A 17,865-nucleotide genomic window follows, 5' to 3' on the forward strand; every position below is an offset into this window, starting at 1 on the left:
TGATGGTAATTATGTGTCCCACATTTTGATTTTGATCTGATCTATCCCCTTTGAATTTGAGAGCACTTCCAGGGCATTTTCTACCAAACAAGGGATGAACAGGGTTGCCATAAAAATTCTAATGCAATACATTTTAAATTTAAAATGGTAATTATTTGAAATATATTTGATTTACATTTAGAACTATATAGAGATGCCGATTTTACCCCACTGAAATCTTGTATGAAGATTATTTTATATATCCTCATTCTTTCCTTAATTTGAATGAATAATACGTATTATATATCCTTGAAAAATATTTTCTTTAACATGTCATTAGAAGCAGAATATCACATTCGATTGATATATAAAGTATGTTAGTTTATAACTAATAAAGCTATCTATTCTTATAGGTCAAATTTTTATTTTAATTAGTTTTTGAACTGTGCAAAATATATTTCGCAGCATTTTCATTTTCTTATCAATTATTAATAGAGATTTAAGTGAAAAAAATAATAAGACTACTTCGACAATATTTCTTAAATATGCTTCTTTTGCTAAAATCACAATTAAAAGTCACAAAAGCTGTGCGATATTATAACTATTTTAGTAGAAACTAAATGTATTCTAAAAGTATGAAATGAGTATAATTCTTTTATTGTAAAAAATGCATGGCAAGATCATGATTTCTTCTAAAATAATTCACTTGTTCGTTAAAACTAACATATTATTGTTCTATTTTTCTTTTACAATATTTCCTATTTCATTATTTTTTCAATATCTATGAGCACAAAATAATCTTCCTAGTCCCAGCTAACCAATTTATGGTCATTAGAGTGATTTGAAAGTAATAATGTTGAGGAATTTTCGTCCCATCATCAAAATGTTTAATGAGTCTACCCAAAAAGAGTTTTTTTTGTTATCGTTCATTGTTATTTTCGGTAAGCATCATATAATTAGTCCATGCAATTAAAAGATATTTCACAAGTTAAAACTTTACTTGAAATACATAAAACATTTGCCGATGCAAAATGTTGTATAAGTAAACTAAATATATATTTAAATGAGATAAAATTGAAGTAAGTAGAAAATAAATAAAAAATGTATTAATATTATTTATTGACATTCAATATATAAATAGTAAAATAGTTGAATAAAGTTGAGTTGGAAGTAAAATGGTTGAATATATTTTGAGCATGTATTTGAAATTTGCTTAATTTAAATTCAGATGAAGTTTTATTAAAATTTAGATTAAAAAAGATTAATTTATAATTCTATGAAAACAAAAATGCAAATTTTAAAAATTTTTATATTGTATTTTTGTTAATCTTTTTGACTAAAGAGAGTAAAATGTTGAAATTAGCAAACTATTTAAAAATTGAATATATAGACCTTTTTACATCGCATAAAAATTAAATGAATTTATAATCATGTAAAAAGAAACTAAAAAATGATGTAGAAAGCATAAATATAGTTTACAACATAGCTATGAAAGTTCACTACGCAAATAATGAAGTTTCAAAAAAAGTAATATGCGTGTAGTTTTTGCAGTCTTGTTTTTATGAATTCCTTGATTATATTTTACATCAGGATCCTCGAGATCGAGGAATTGAATCTTTGTTAATTTCTATGTATTCTGTATTTTCAGACATTTTGAATAAATATAGAAATGTTTCTAATTAAATTTTGAGTGCATAAATTAGGAGTTTATTGGAAATTATAGGGGAAAAAAAGAATTTCACTTATGAATTAAAAGTAGTATACAACAGATCCAAGCAGCTTTATAAGCTTCATTTGTTTTATCATAAGGTACCTAATCACTGAAATTTCGCTTATACTAGAAATTCAATGTAAGATTAGTCAACAAACCATCAGTTTCTTTTTGTATCATATTGTTATGTAGTTCAAGAATATCGCAGTCATCAATCTTTTAAACATCGCAAGGACATAACAAGCAGCTATAAATTTTAATTTAAAACTGAGAACTTGGAGAGAGATCGAACAAACTCTTGGGATAAAGCCAAATAGTTTCATCAAGTACAAAAGACATTTTTATACATTCTCCAAAACTCAAATATATATATATATATATATTATTCANTCAAAGTAATCCATTCCTATCTGCACTTATTCATTTTAGTTATGTTTCATAAAATCTGTTTTAAATAAGGCATTTTTCATCAAAAGAGTGTTAAACGCGCAATATATATATATATATATATATATATATTTTACAAAAATTATTTTACCTAGTTCTTTATCTCAAAATATATTTAAGTATCCTAATATATATAAATTAAAATAAAGACTTCAAACGATAAAGAGTTATTCGTTTTAAAATATACAAAATTCATTTCAAGAAGGTAAACTGTCTGCGTTTCCTATATTTGAATTAAATTTGTTAAAACAACAATTCTCTCTAGAAATATTTATTTCATTTCCCGAAATTTTAAATCTCCATACCTCCCACCGAAAGATAGATTTAAGATGAATTTCAAGCATCTTTTATAAAAAAAAAGAGTTCGTGTCTTTTCTTGAGTACAAAGAAATGTTATCTTTAAAATTTTGCCTTTTGTTTAGATAAAATTTCGCAGAAATCAACGTTCTTTTTATGTTTCTTTGGATTATTATGCACAGAGTTTCATTTTAAAAGTCACGTAAACTTAAATAAAAAATGTCATTCAGTGAAGTTTTGAGGACATGAAGTTTTTTTTCTTAAATATATTTTGTGTTGTTCACAGACATAAAAACGAGATATCATCAACTATCCAAAAAAATTAATAAAGAGAAACAACTTGAAAAATTCATAAAACTAATTATGTTAGTTTTTATATTTTAATATACATTGTTATATTACTTTTTGACTTACGAATCGGAAGTTTTTACGTATTTAAACTGATTAAAGAATAATAAAAATAAATAAGGTGAAAAGTTTGTAAAACTAATTATAAAATTTTATACACTTTAATATGCACTTTTTATTGTTATATGACGTAAATTGAAGTATTTTTACGCTTTCATTACTTTAATCATAAATTTGAATTTTATACATTCGGATATGTATTCGCCATTGCGAATTTTCTTGATTGCTTTGGTATACTCATGAAGCATTTTTTCGAAATTAATTTTAAAAAAAATGATAATTTTTGCAGCTAAAGAAAGATGTATTTGAGTCTTCTCAATTTTGAGTACTTAGAATTAATTTAAAAATAATAATGTCTGACATTAGCTCCATTTGTTGAAGTTGATTATTAACACTATGCAATTTTAGTTTGTTTTATTTTCAAAAGTTTTATTTTCAAAACATTCAAAATTTTTTAATCATAAGACGACAAAACCAAAACATGTGTTGCAGCATATTCATATTTTGGTTCAAGCTAAAATATTAGAAGATAATAGTGAATTTTTGAATTTGTGTTTCATTTTAACATCAGTTTACTTTTTACTATGCAATATGAAACAGAATTACGCATTTTGAATCTTGTTAATTTTATATTAAATAATGAGTTTAAAATTTAACAGTGGCAACTAATGTGTTTAGCGTAGTTGTCATGTATTTACATTATTTTGTTTTATAAATTCAAGATTCTAAAACAGAATCACAATCTAATCTTAAATTGAATCGTAAACAACCATTTTCTTAAAGCATGCAATTCATCACATGCTCTAAATTGATGTAAAAATACAACATGAATATTTGTTACGTTTTTAATTATTCAAACATTTTAAGAAGTGCAAATATTTATTTTATACTACTTAAAATGTCAAAATCTCCTATTTTCATTTTAATGTTTCATAAAATTTTTTTAAATTAAACTAATAAAAGGCCATCTCACCTTGATGTCGAGGTAAGATCAAATAACTTACAATAAGATGTAAGGAATGCATTTTAACTTGGAAAATAAGTAAAAACATTCTAATAAAAACTCTAGTGTACAGTTTATAACTTCTATTTTTATCCATCACCTTCGAAAAACTTCACTACATTTTTGGCAAAAGTTTTCAAAGTTTATACATGTTTCATGTAGCAATTGTATGCACCTCACACATCACATCCAGTCATTAATCGTATTGTATTGATGACTGGATGACATGCGTAAGTTGCTTCTCCACAGCTCACACATTGATATTCATAAAAGTTTGAGTGTGTAGAATCGGATAATATGTAGGGTTCTATCGAACAATATGTTAGTTATGTAGAATGGGAATGTAAAAACATTCTAATAAAAACTCTAATGTACAGTTTATAACTTCTACTTTTATCCATCACTTTCGAAAAACTTCACTACATTTTTGGTAAAAGTTTTCAAAGTTTATACATGTTTCATGTAGCAATTGTATGCACCTCACACATCACATCCAGTCATCAATCGTATTGTATTGATGACTGGATGACATGCGTAAGTTGATTCTCCACAGCTCACACATTGATATTCATAAAATTTTGAGTGTGTAGAATCGGATAATATGTAGGGTTCTATCGGACAATATGTTAGATACGTAGTGGAATGGGAATGGAATATACGAGGTCTGTACTGTCCTCAAAAGTTTAAAAATTGGTTTCAATGTTGTAATAAAAGGCTAAGGATATCTTTTTATTAGCTTTAATCTTAAAATCACGAAAAGAATCCAAATCAAACAAAAACCATTAATAGACCCCAAGATTTCGTAACTACAATTTGGAGGTTTTAAGCGTGTTGGTGAAGACTCATTTATTAAATACATAATATTTTCTTGATTTTACTTTTAATTTTTAAGGAAACTATGAACTTTGATTTGTCAATACATATTAATGAAAAGTGGCCATCTTTTCTCAAGTTGGTGCTGAAATAGCAAAATTAGAGCATCACTCCACCGTAGTATATTCCTCTAATTTTTACTCAGGAACGAAGATTGGACTATTTATGTGTTTTAAAAGTTCAGCTAGAAGAAAAAAAAATTATAATCTGTGCTTTTTAAAAGAACAGAATACTTGACCTCTAAATAAAATAAATATTAAAATTTTACGTTCTTTTTGCTGTCACGAGAATCAATGTTTTATAAAAATTGATAACAAGTAAATCTGCTCCCTGCAAAATTGCTTCTGACGCAATATATTAAAAAATATCGGAGACGGCCATCTAACTTTGACTTACCTTATACAGGATTATCTCGAATGAATGACCAGATTTTAAAAAAAAATTCAAGCAGATTTATATAGGCATGCAGAAATGATACGTTTTGCTCTGCTCCAAATCTCTATCAAAAATTTTGTAAGCAAGTTTACGAAATGAGAAGAAACTTTAATTGAAATTTTTATGCATGTTAACAATAATTAAAGAGTATAAAATCAAAAATGGACTTATATTGATCAAAAAGAAGCCCTACATATCCATTTTCAAGCAAAGAAACGAAAGATATTTTTGCTCCCTAAATCATTTCACCTCGTTTCCACTCCGGATAACTTTGCCAAAAAAGATAAGTTTCTCTCTAACATTTACAAATTTATTTTCTTAAGAAACATTCTACACTGTAAAAAATTCCGGATCAACTTACGGTAGAAAGTACCGACACTTTGGGTGCAACATCCGTAAAATCTATTTTGACGTAAATCCATTTTTACCCTAAAATATTACACCATAGATTTTACAGTATAATTTTATTCAAGTGATTCTGTGATTTTATGGTAAATATCACTGTAAAAATTGCAGAACAAAGAATTCCGAATCAAATTACGGTGTAAAGTACCGACGTTTCGGTGCATCATCCGTGAAATAAATTTTACCGTAAAATACAGTACCATAATTTTTACAGTAATACTTATATAATTAAAGTGATTCAGGGATTTTGCGGTAAATATTACTGCATAAAAACTATGGAACAAAAATCTAATATACCGTAACATGTTCCGATAAAAGTGAATTTTAAAAAGTACCAGCACCTTGAGTGCAGGTACTTTTACCGTAATTTGATGCAGATTTTTTTACAGTGTGCACATAACTTTAAAATAATTAAATCAAAATATTTGTTTCATTATAGCATTTACGTGGTGTATTGGCTTAGAGCTGTATACAAAAGTAGGGCATCTCCAGTTTCCAAAAATATGGGTACAAAAAGTAGGCACTGTAGAGAAAGTTACTCTTCAGCATCATATTATTCCACTCGAAGGAGGCTATTGCTTATTAGTTTCTTTGGTGAATGAACGGATGCAAAAATCTAATCTATATTTATTTCTTCAACATTTATGTAACATTATTTTATAATTTTATTTGGGCATCCAATTTATCTAAGATGCTAAAATTAAGCAAATGTAGCTACATATCACTTCGAAATTTTTTCTATTGAATGAAAAGTATTGAAATTATGATTTGTCTTACTATATTTTTGTAGTAAACTGATAAAATGTGAGAGTAATTTTTAAAAAACTAAGTTAAATGATTTAAATGTAATAAACTTTTAACTCACATCTATTTCCCAGTATGGATAATTAGAAATTTTTAGCAACTTTTATAATATGATTCTGTTATGATATAAATGAGTTTTGATGTAATTGAGTTTTAATAAATGATACCGTCTGTAGAAATGGCGATAATCAAAAATCCAATTCTTATATAGCGAAGTGTTTTAATACAGTTTTAGCATTAAAATTTTTTTTTTTCCAATTAAGTTTCACGAATTCTTATTTCAAAACTAAGTGTTAAGCTTTTTTTTCAGTAGCCAATGGTTGCTTCTCTCTTCAAACTATTATGATATTAATTATTATTGAAATAATTATTATTGCAATTATAGTTATGGGTATTGGAATTATAACTACAGTTATTGATAAATCATTGTGAAATAAACCTTACAAAATACACGTTCATGTGTTGTAGTTGTTGAAGAAGTGAAATAAAATATGTAATTATTAATCATGCGTGGCAGATAAAGTAAAATAAAATAGAGTAAATAATTATCGTATAAACATAGTTAAAGAAGAATAATAAGATAAAATTCAAATATAAAGAAATACATAAGTAAATTTTTGTTTGCTAACTATATGCCAAAATATTAGAATTAAAAAACTCAGAACTGCAGATGAAAAAAGTTTTAACTTTTAACAAAAAGTGATAAAAACTTTTTTTAATGCAATAATTATTTAGTTTACATCTAAAGAAACAGTACAATGTTTTAACGTTTGATTTATTTACTTAAGTCAAACAAAATAAATAATAAATATAAAAAGTTGAATTCTGCTAAAAAGGAAGTTGTTTTAAAATTTAAAAAAGAAAAAAATCCGAAAATCTTCTATATGTTTTTGTGTTTTGATATTCGATTGCAAAATAAATAAAAGCAGTGAACTTACTTTCCGGTGGCCCAACTACAGAAGGAGCCAAGGACAGTAAGAAGCATGTCAAGTATAAAAGAACTAAAACGCGACTATTAGCACCGCTTCTGCCAGAAGCAATCATCATTTTTCAAATCTGGATGGTTTTGGACTATCTTATGAAATCTCAGATAAAACAGAATGATTGGAAAACGGGGGACGGTTTATATACCACATGCATGGCTGTATAGCACGCTTTCTATTTCAACCAGCCAGCAGAAAGACTCAGGTTTTAGCGCAGACTCACTAGAAATAATCCGTGGCGACGTCAATGTTGGAGCTGACGTCACATTGTTTTCCCGGGAAAAATAGGATTCGCTCCGGTCTTTTTGTTGTTTCATAACGCGCGGAATGAACTAAACTTACAAAAAAAAGAGTTTTCATAATTACTTCGAATGTTTATTCAAATCCCCCTAGAAGAAGCTCTACAAAATTAAAATCTGCAAAAATTAGTGTCTAAATAAAAGTTTGTTTTCGGATTAACAATGGAGAAACTGGAATGTTATTGAATAATGTTTATTTAAGCACTCTTTTAAATATTGTTTATTCTGATGAAGCGAAACTTACAATAAGTTAACATTTAAAGATATAAGAATGATCCGACAAAGGATAAGGTATGCTTTGTGCTATGTAGACTAAAAACGTGAATAAAGCACAAATGAAAGTACATAAATGGACTAAAACCTGCTTTCATTTGTGCTTTATTCACCTTGTTGTTTGTTTTAGTACATAATAACAAGTCTTGAGAATATTGTAAAATTTAGCAGTCAGTATTTTAAATCTTATTACCGTTAGTTTTATCAAAGTGACTCCCTATTTTGAAACATTGCTTTAAATTATTAAAAAAATAAACATAAAAATACCAAGTTTAGAATCGCGATCACAAAAACAATTTGAATTTTATTATTGTACACATTTTCCCTAATCTACAACCCAGTAAGCATTCATAAGATATTGAAAAACATTCGTTTCATGCTGCGTCAAAGACTATCATCCATTGCCAAACTTTTATTTTTAAACGTAAATAAGTAATCGTGAGTATGTATTGAATCTGATGACATAGGTTGTACCGAAAATTCTGAAGTATAAGAAAGAAATGTTATTTTTGAAACTTTATTAAAAAAATCGTATTTACTGTTCATTTGATTTCCTTAATTTTTAGAAGGAATAATAATACATAGTAATATTCTTCATTGCTTACACTATTTCTCTAAATATCACAGAAAGATAATTTTCGTCTAACTGTTTCATGCATTCTCATAAAACACATGATATGATCTTTAATATTCAGGGAAGGTTCAAATATCTTTGATTGTCAGCAGCATAAAATTAATAAAACTGATGGTAGTTTTTGTTTGAAAACGATTTATCTATTATTTAACTGTATTTACTATTAATCTTTATTTATCTATTGCATTATCCTGCTCAATTAATATTTTCATTCTGAATATTATCCAAGGCTTAAAGCTAAAAGTGTTGCACCTTTATTACATAATAAAGTAATAGCATGAAATTTATCGTAAAAGTTTACAAAATAATTAAAGATATTTAGTTAAACAATTTCAGTAAATAAAAAACTAACCAAAAATATCCTTCTTTGAGAGAGATTTTTTGTGTAACAAATTGCTTTAAAGCAATAATGTGTACAAATTCTGATATAGCTTAGACTTATTTTGATTGAGGTGTTGATTTTTTGGTAAAGAAAAATGTATTTTGTTCAACTAGATACTTTTTGTGCAACAAATTATTTTACAACAATAGCTCGAATAAATCCTAATAAGGCAATGAATTTTTTGATTAAACAAACTGCATTCTTAGTTAAAAATTATTTTAGCACAATAGTTCATATTAAATTTGTTTTGATCAAGAATAATCTTAATAAATCGATGCATTTTTCACCAAAAAAACATGTAATAAACAATAAATTAAGAATATTTTATTAATAAACAAAATAATTTTATTCATATCTATTGTACTATTAAAATATTTAAAATGTTCAATTGTTAAGCATTCTCATGAGAATATAACAAATGCTTTCTTATAAAATCCACAATTACATAGTAATTATGACATAAGTTATTCCCTATATAAGTAGTTAATGGATATAATTTCTTTTAGAAAAATTTGTTGGTTCTGCATAAAGTTATTTATTTTACAAAAATGTTTCAATTTACTTCCTGAAAAATCTTACATCGGAATTGTTTTGTTGAATGTAATAAAGAAAAAAATTACAATCTTAATTTTATTTTTATTAAGTTACCTAGAACTTACGGAAAAGGACTATTGGAAATTACGCTGCTTTAAACTTTGAATACATAATAAAGACCTGAAAATGTTGTTTAAGCAAAATGCTTTACAATATTAATCTAAAAGTCATTTATTAATTTTTCAATAACTTATTATTGTATACTCTAAAGTTATTAATTTAATATAGTACTGATAATTAGCTGCTCATTTTCGAAATTTTTAAGAGAGTTAGTAATAATAAAAGTTGATGGTTTTTATGATTATTGGCGTAATATATGTATCAATAATTTTTTCTATTTTTCTTTATAAATATTAAAAAATAAATATAAGTAGGGCAAGCTTTGGAAGTATTAGGCATTTTCTCAATATTGCAAGCCCCTTTATAGTCAGTTTTAATTTATTTTTACTTTTCTAAAATGCTTTTAAGCAATTTATTTAAGTTTCTGCGACTGAAACGTCGTTTCTATGGGAGAGCAGTGTTTATCAAAAACCAATGCTTTCAGAAACTTTTCAGACTGTGCTATGTATCCCAAAGGCACTTCCGATAATCGTGTTTATCGACTTCTATTTCTGTACATCACTTTAATTTACGCGAGTAGTTTAAAAAAATTATCTATGGCATATTATTATATTTTTACATTGAATATGTTATTATTACGCTTATAATTATGCACTGTTTTTACAATTTAAGATTTCTTTTCTTGAATATTCTCTCATTGTACAGTAGATCAAAATAAATTAGTAAAAGAGAGTATAGTTTTCTGTACATATTGCTTCTACAATTCGCAGAATTATTTGCAGTGTAATGCAGAATTATAATAACTGGTTTAAAAACTTCAGAAGAAATTTTTTTCTTATTTTTATTGCGTCATACATCATTTCTGTATTGTAATTTTTCAGTAAATTGTAAATAGTATTAGTTAGTAAAATTAATGTTTGATTTCATTATTATTTTCGAAACGTTATAAAAATGAAAGATATGCTCTACTTTCTGACGTTGATAACAAATTCGTGAATATTTTTTTCTGTTCCAGAAAATTTGAGCTGATGTTTTAAAATTATATAATTGTTTCGTAGAATGAAAATTTAAAACCAAAAAATAAAATGGAACTGAAATATGTACTGGGAAATATTCTCAAAACAATAAAAAAAAACTCTTATCAAAATTTTGAATTAAAAAATTGGCAGAGTCTTCAATCTAATAAAAGGTTTTAAACTTACTATGAAGTTTAAAATCTTATTTAAGTTATTATAACATGTGTATTAAGAACGGTTGTCACATGTTTTCAATCATACTTTAAAAAAATTTACTTATTTGAAGAAAAAGAATTATTAATCAGTACATAAATATAGTTCATTATAGAATTATTTAAATCAACTGATTTTATTTATTGAAAATGTAATATTTCTATAGCATTTTGAATGATATTAAATCTTTATCCATATGTAAACGTTGTTTAATTATATCAAATCAATTATCTCTGGACACGCCCATCATCAGTAGCTGTAGGTTTTTCAATTAAAAGTTTAAATGTAGTATTCTCTGAAAACTTCATTTTTATTTATTTTTTAATTTCATATAGGAAAGCATTGGACTGTCTGGTTAACTATGATGATGATGAGTTTCATATAGTGAAAATAGTTTTATTATAATTGCAAAGAGAAAGAACGAAAATATTTAGCTTTGAGAAAAAATGTTTAAATGTAATAAATCGTTTTTTGTAATATAATCTATTTTTAATAAAATTTCTTTGGTATCGAAATTTTGCTAAAAATATGTTAAAACAAAAAAACATGTATATTATATTGGAATTTGGATTTAATTTCTATCTTAAATAATAAGATAATATCTTACTATTGATGAAGAACTAGTTATCTGATTTGGATGAATAAATGCAAATGTTAGTTTTTCTTCGAGCCAAAACACAAAACTTTCTCAGTTGTATTTTCTCTAAACGAACTCACAAGTATTGGATATTTATTGATTAGAAACTATATTTAACAAAACAATATGTCATGAAAAAGAATTAATATTTACTCAAAACAAACACGTTTTAAAAATAAGTGTCAGAAATTACGATTAATTTTTTTCATAATTTTAGCATTTTTGGTATTTTTCGATTAAATTAAAATGTGCTATGAGTGTTTTAGGTTGTTTCTTAAAAATTGTATAGTTCAGAAAGTTCGCAAACCAGAGAAGACATATTTTTTTCTCAATAATAAATGTTTTCGTTAGCTGTTTCAGAAATATTTTTTTTAGTATTGTTATTTCCTTGATATCAAATAAATTGTATTAAACACAAATCGAAAAAGTGCCAAGAAAATGTTTCTGAGACCCGTTAACGCCTGAAAGCAAAAAATGGTATAGATATGGAAAAAAAACATATCAAAAAAGGGATACTATATATTTGTTTATACCAAGTGGGTGCCTTTTTCTGTTATCCACGAATTCAGTTTTAAAAAAGCACTAATTTTTGACTTCAGATCTAACTATAAACATTTATACTATTAATATATTGTGGTAGACAGAACTATTTTGATAAAACGCAACTATTTGTTATCCTAATGATGAAGCACTTAAACTATTGCCCTGTTCCTTTTGTAAAAGGAACCATAGTTTTTGAAGAACACTAGGCACAAAAGAGCTAAATACATAAAATTCCAAACTGACATAATTTGGGGTTCCATTTACACACTTTCACAAATTTTAAAATAATGAATGTATTACGTGATTACGAACTTCATTCGCATCAGAAATATATAAATAGAAAATAACAGTCGACATGTTTCAAGCTGTAAAAAACAGGCGCCTATTTTCAAGACTTGCCAGACGTGAAACAAATGTTTCATTCTCCTTCTGCTTCTTCTTCTGTTTTCTTTTGTTTTTTATCATTCACGTCTGATAAGTCTTGAAAATGGGCGCCTGTTTTAAAGCGCTTGAAACATAACGACTAATATTTCCTATTGATATATTTTTGAAACGAATGAAGTTTTCAACAAGCCTTACCCCTTCAGATTCTAGGAATTATTTAATGAACATATCATTTTAAATTTTTTAGGTTGACGATATTATTTGATTAGTATATATTTTTTTAAATAATTTTTTAATAATAAATTTCCGAAATTAGATTTTTTAAAATATTTTTTCAAATTAAAAAGCTTTAAAAATCATCGTAGAGTATTATTTTATCTAAAATATTATAAATATTTTATAATTTCGTTTGATTTTTTTACCAAAAAAATGCAATACTTTAAAAAGTTTTCGGCTTAGTTTCGTTAATAACATTCAAATATTTTTTGATATTTCTAAATTTAAAACTAAATGCTTTTCTTCTTAAATATTTATATTGAAAATTCTTTATTTTAATCAAAATAAAATTGAAGAAAAATGTCTAAATAAACATATTTAAAGTTTCATACAATAATCTTTTTTAATTTTTGAGATACATTTTTCAAAGTTAAAAATTAAAGAAAAAACTATCATGCAGAAGCGGTATTTAGAGCTTCAAAATGACTTGAAAGGTGAGGGTAAAAAAATCGCATCTCGTATACTTAGATACAGTATACCTCTATTTTAAAGAAAATTAACAAAACTAAACATTTAACTAAAACTAAACTATGATAGCCCTCCAAAGTACGAACATTATTTTTATTTTTTCATATACCGAATAATATTATTTTTTCATTCTTACAAAATTTAAACTAATTATTTGAAAGCTAATATATTTATTTTTAGATTATATTTCTTGATTATTTCTTTTGACATTACATGAAAGTATGCAACGAAATATCAATATCATAAAATGCTCTTGAAAAATTTTTAAGAAAAATGCAACAAAAAACATTCTAGTTAAGAAACAAGTTTATAGATTGTATTTTTTATTTCTTTAATCAAGCATTTACGATTATTCAGTACTTTTAATTATTTTTTTCATAAATGGGTTCAAATATTAGAGAATCATAATTAAATGCTTCATTGTCACCATCGATCATTTTTTTCCCTTTATGTATGTCACATTTCTTTTAAAAACAAGCTTTATGAAATGTACCCTGACACATTAGCTTTGAGACTTCCCTCTTTACCATGCAAACCTCAATTAATCATTGTTTTTATGGGAATTAAGTATGTTACAAAAAGTTTACGACATTCAAGTTATTAAACAAAACCAAGTTATTAAACAAAGTTTTTTTGGATATATTTCTATTTTTTTTTAAACCGTGAATGGAACCGTAATAGATTAGAAAAAACTATTAAAAATTAATAAATATGACAATAAAGTAAAGAAGTTTTAGTGATTTTACCAAATAAGCAGCCTTTATAGGAGAAACTTTTTTGTACAGTTTTTAAAATATAACGGTTAAATACGGAAATGGAAAAAAAATATTAATCTGTTCTTAAATTTTTATGGCAATGTCAACTACAGCAAAAATTAATTTTTCTTACTGCAATATNTGTAATATATATATATATATATGTCCGTTTTCAAAAGATGGCTCTGGCTGTTATGAATGTTTCATAGTGACAGTTTCTGAGTTTAGACATCTGTCAATAATATTCAGTTTATATCACTTTGAGTTTCATACAAAAACCATTTTTTTTTTACTATATTGAATATGACAAATTTTGTAGCACCATTTGCGGGAGGTTTTTATGTTTTTGCTTTAATTGCAAGAAAAGTGCAGCTGAAGCGCATCGAATGATTGTAGAAGTTTATGGTGACAATGCTCCAACTGATAAATCATGTAGGGAATGGTTTTGACGTTTCAAGAATGGTGAATGGTGAAAGATTGTGAATGGTGTTATGTACTATGAGCTGCTACAACTGGCACTTCCATTACGGGTGATCGGTATAGGCTACAATTGATTCGTTTGAGCCATGCATTACAAGAAAATCTGCCGGAATACGAGCAAAGACATGAAAAAGTTATTCTTCTGCATGATAACGGTCAGTCTCAGGTCTCAAAAAACGTAAAAAAAATTGTTCGGAAACTCTCAAATGGGATATTTTGCCTCACCCGCCGTATTCACTGGACATTGCTCCTTCTGATTAGTGGTTGTTTTGACGGATGCAGCATGATTTGGCAAGTCACCGGTTCACTTCTTTCGCAGAAATCGAAAGTTGACCCCTAACTTGGATCGCCTCAAACGACAAGACATTTTTTCGAGATGGAATTCGAAAATTGCCTGAGAGGTGGGAAAAAGTAGTAGCCGGCGATGGAAAATACTTTGGTTAATCTGCTTATTCATTTTGTTCAAAAATAAATGCGTTTTTGTCCTCAAAGAAAACGGATCGAACTAATTTGTACTTATTATTACTATATTAGTTACAATAATTTTAAATTGTTATAAATGGAACACGCTGAGCTTGAGAGAGACTGGAGATGAATGAGCACTATTTATAATTAATATAACTAAAGAAGAATTCATGCTTAAGTTTCATTCTGGTTTCTTTATATTTTTAGTTTTTATACACGTTAATATTTGAGCAATTTTACTTATTTCATGCAATTGGATGAAATTATACATTACAAGAACTTGTCATTTTACCTTAAGTATTTTTTCGTAATATAGGCCTTGGAAGAAACAATTTATTACCAAATTTTTGTATTTTCAATATTAAATTATAAATGCTATTTTTTATATAAATAAAATTTATTTCAAATTTTTAAGAGTCAATATGCATGCTTTTGAAAAATAAATTAACGTTTTTTTTTTATACTGTAATATTAGTAACGGAGTAAAAGTTTTGAAAGATACTACTTAAAACGACGCTTTTTTTATTAATTGAATCAACAACTCAGTGATATATTTAAATTAAGTTTAAATTAATAAGTAAAGCATATTGAAACAATTTCTGTAATTAAATTATTCTTTAAATGTTTGATATTATTTTTTTATCAATTTTGCAGGTTTAAATAAGCAAGTGTTTTTAAGGGATGAATTAGTTTAACTAAAATATAAACTTTTGAATATAAATGATTAATAATAACATGTATGATTCATGGAATGCTTTATAGATGTTTTCAGTGAAATAATCATTATTTTTTCCATACATATACATAGCTTACGATTGTATAGTTTTCGAAGCATTTTCAGTATTAATCTAAGCAGAAATTACTGTAAGTAAATAAATAGAAGGTACAACAGTAATTTCTTATTTAATTAGTTGATGTTAAGAAGTAGAAAAAAAATGGGTCATTATAGTTTAGGATATGAAAACTTTGTAAACATTAATTTCTTTCTTCCTATTAGCATTCTCTTCTTACGAATTCTAATTCAAGATTATTTTTATTTTTGCCTAGAAACACGCACAAATTATCGATTGGTTAATCTATTTGGTGATATTTTTGTTCAGCTGTCACGCAATGGCAAAATAACGATCCCATTCACAAGTGATTTCAACATCAAACCAGGACTGTAAATCAGAATCACGTGTAGAAAAAAGACAAGTCTATTTATTATAATTCTGTATTAAGGCATCTGAATTAAATGTATGTGCATTGCAACCTCTTTACTTTAATTTTTCGTCGCAAATACGAAAGTTTTTGAGAAATTCTAATCAAAATATTTTAATTAATGCCTAATTAAAAATATTTTAAATTTATTTGCTTTAAACTTCACAATTTAAGAATTTTTTTTAATACAGTTCATTAAGACATCTGAAATAAATGTATATGCATTGCAACCTCTTTAGTTACTTTATTTTTATGAAGCTGCAAATACGAAAATTTTTAAGATATTCAAATAAAATTATTTTAAACAATATCTGCTTAAAAATATTTTAAATTCATCTTTTATTGATGCTTATTTGTCGTAAATTTCACAATTTATGGATTTATTTAATGCAATTTCGTAAGACATTTGAATTAAATGGATATGAAATGCAATCACTTTTTTTACTATATATTTTACAAAGATGTAAATACTAGAATTTTTAAGAAATTTTAATCAAAACATTTCAATCAATATCTGCTTAAAAATATTTCAAATTTATTATTTATTAATGTTTGTTTTAAATTTCACAATTTATGAATTTATTAAGAACAATACTGTTAAGGAATTTTAATAAAATGGATACATATTTTAGTCTCTTAATTAATTTAACTTCTTTATGTTTTAAGGTACTGTTTTTAAGGTTTTTAGATGTTGAATTACAAGAGTTTTTATGAAATGCTTAATCGAAATGGCTTAATATCAGGCTAATTCATAATAATCTTAGATTTATTATTTATGATATAATAATAAAGTTAATTTGTAGTTTGCTTTAAAATTCACAGTTTATGAATGTTGTAAAGTTTTAAATAATATGAAATTTAAACGTTGAGTATTTTAGTACATGATTCAAATACAGCATTTTAAAGATTGTAGCTTTTTATGCTTGAAATATGCTTAGAAACTAAAGCTCTTCATTGTGAAATAAAAATAAATGTACTTAACTGTGTATATATATATATATATATNTCGTGTCTCGTTTATCACACACACATATATCACACACGTTTATCACACACATATATATATATATATATATATATATATATATAATTCTTATTAAAGTCAGTAATCTTTTGAGCGAATAACGGGATTATCTATGCTATAAAGCAATCTTCAATTTTCACCATCAAGTTGTTGTTGGTGGTTTATGTCGCATTATTGCTGAGCAATGGGCTATTCGCGACTGTTTGGGAAACATTAATGAGGATGATCCGAAAACATGTCATCTCAATTTTGATCCTCTGAAAAGGGGATGGCTCCTCTGTTTCGGTAGCCTGATGATATGCATGCGAAGTCGAGCACTTTGTGGCAGAACAGTTTAACGAGGACCGATACCGCAGACCCTCAGTCCCGTTGCAGGCTTATCAAAGTGATTACCCACCCACACACTGACCGTAACCAGTGATACTTGAATTCGGTTCTGGGAACCACGTCTTAACGATCAGTCCTCTGCGGGACTTTCAGCATCACGAAAAGCGTCTTAAACTAACAAATATTTAGTTTTTGAATATTTATGATTGTTATCTGTTATTCACTGAACATCTTTTTATTTTTTCTTCAAACAACAGAAATTTTCTCAAATGAATTCTATAATATAAAATTTATAGAAATTTCAAGCGTAAGCCTATAACATGGAAAAAAATTATGAAAGAACGAAGATATAAAACATAGAAAGTATATAATCATGACATGTATATTAATAATAACATAGAAAACAAATTAAGAATTTAATCATTTCTCTTACCTTAAGATTAAAATGCTTTTCAATAGTTTTTAATTAAAAGTTAGCATTAATGAGAAG

General features: G+C 26.0%; 1 protein-coding gene across 2 annotated transcripts in view; it reads right to left on the minus strand.

Annotated features, from left to right (window-relative positions):
- Positions 1-17,865, minus strand: part of LOC107448578 (uncharacterized) — a 92,826-nt gene that overhangs the window by 47,175 nt on the left and 27,786 nt on the right. The window contains exon 1 of one of the 2 annotated variants that reach the window (XM_016063835.3): positions 7,301-7,614. The exons of the other annotated variant lie outside the window; for it this stretch is intronic. Coding sequence (XP_015919321.1) covers positions 7,301-7,409 — 109 coding nt within the window. The 5' untranslated portion in view covers positions 7,410-7,614. Of the gene's footprint in view, positions 1-7,300; positions 7,615-17,865 lie in introns of those variants that run through there. 2 annotated transcript variants of the gene reach the window in all.

Source organism: Parasteatoda tepidariorum, chromosome X1 (genome assembly GCF_043381705.1).
Source record: "Parasteatoda tepidariorum isolate YZ-2023 chromosome X1, CAS_Ptep_4.0, whole genome shotgun sequence".
NCBI lineage: Eukaryota > Metazoa > Arthropoda > Arachnida > Araneae > Theridiidae > Parasteatoda > Parasteatoda tepidariorum.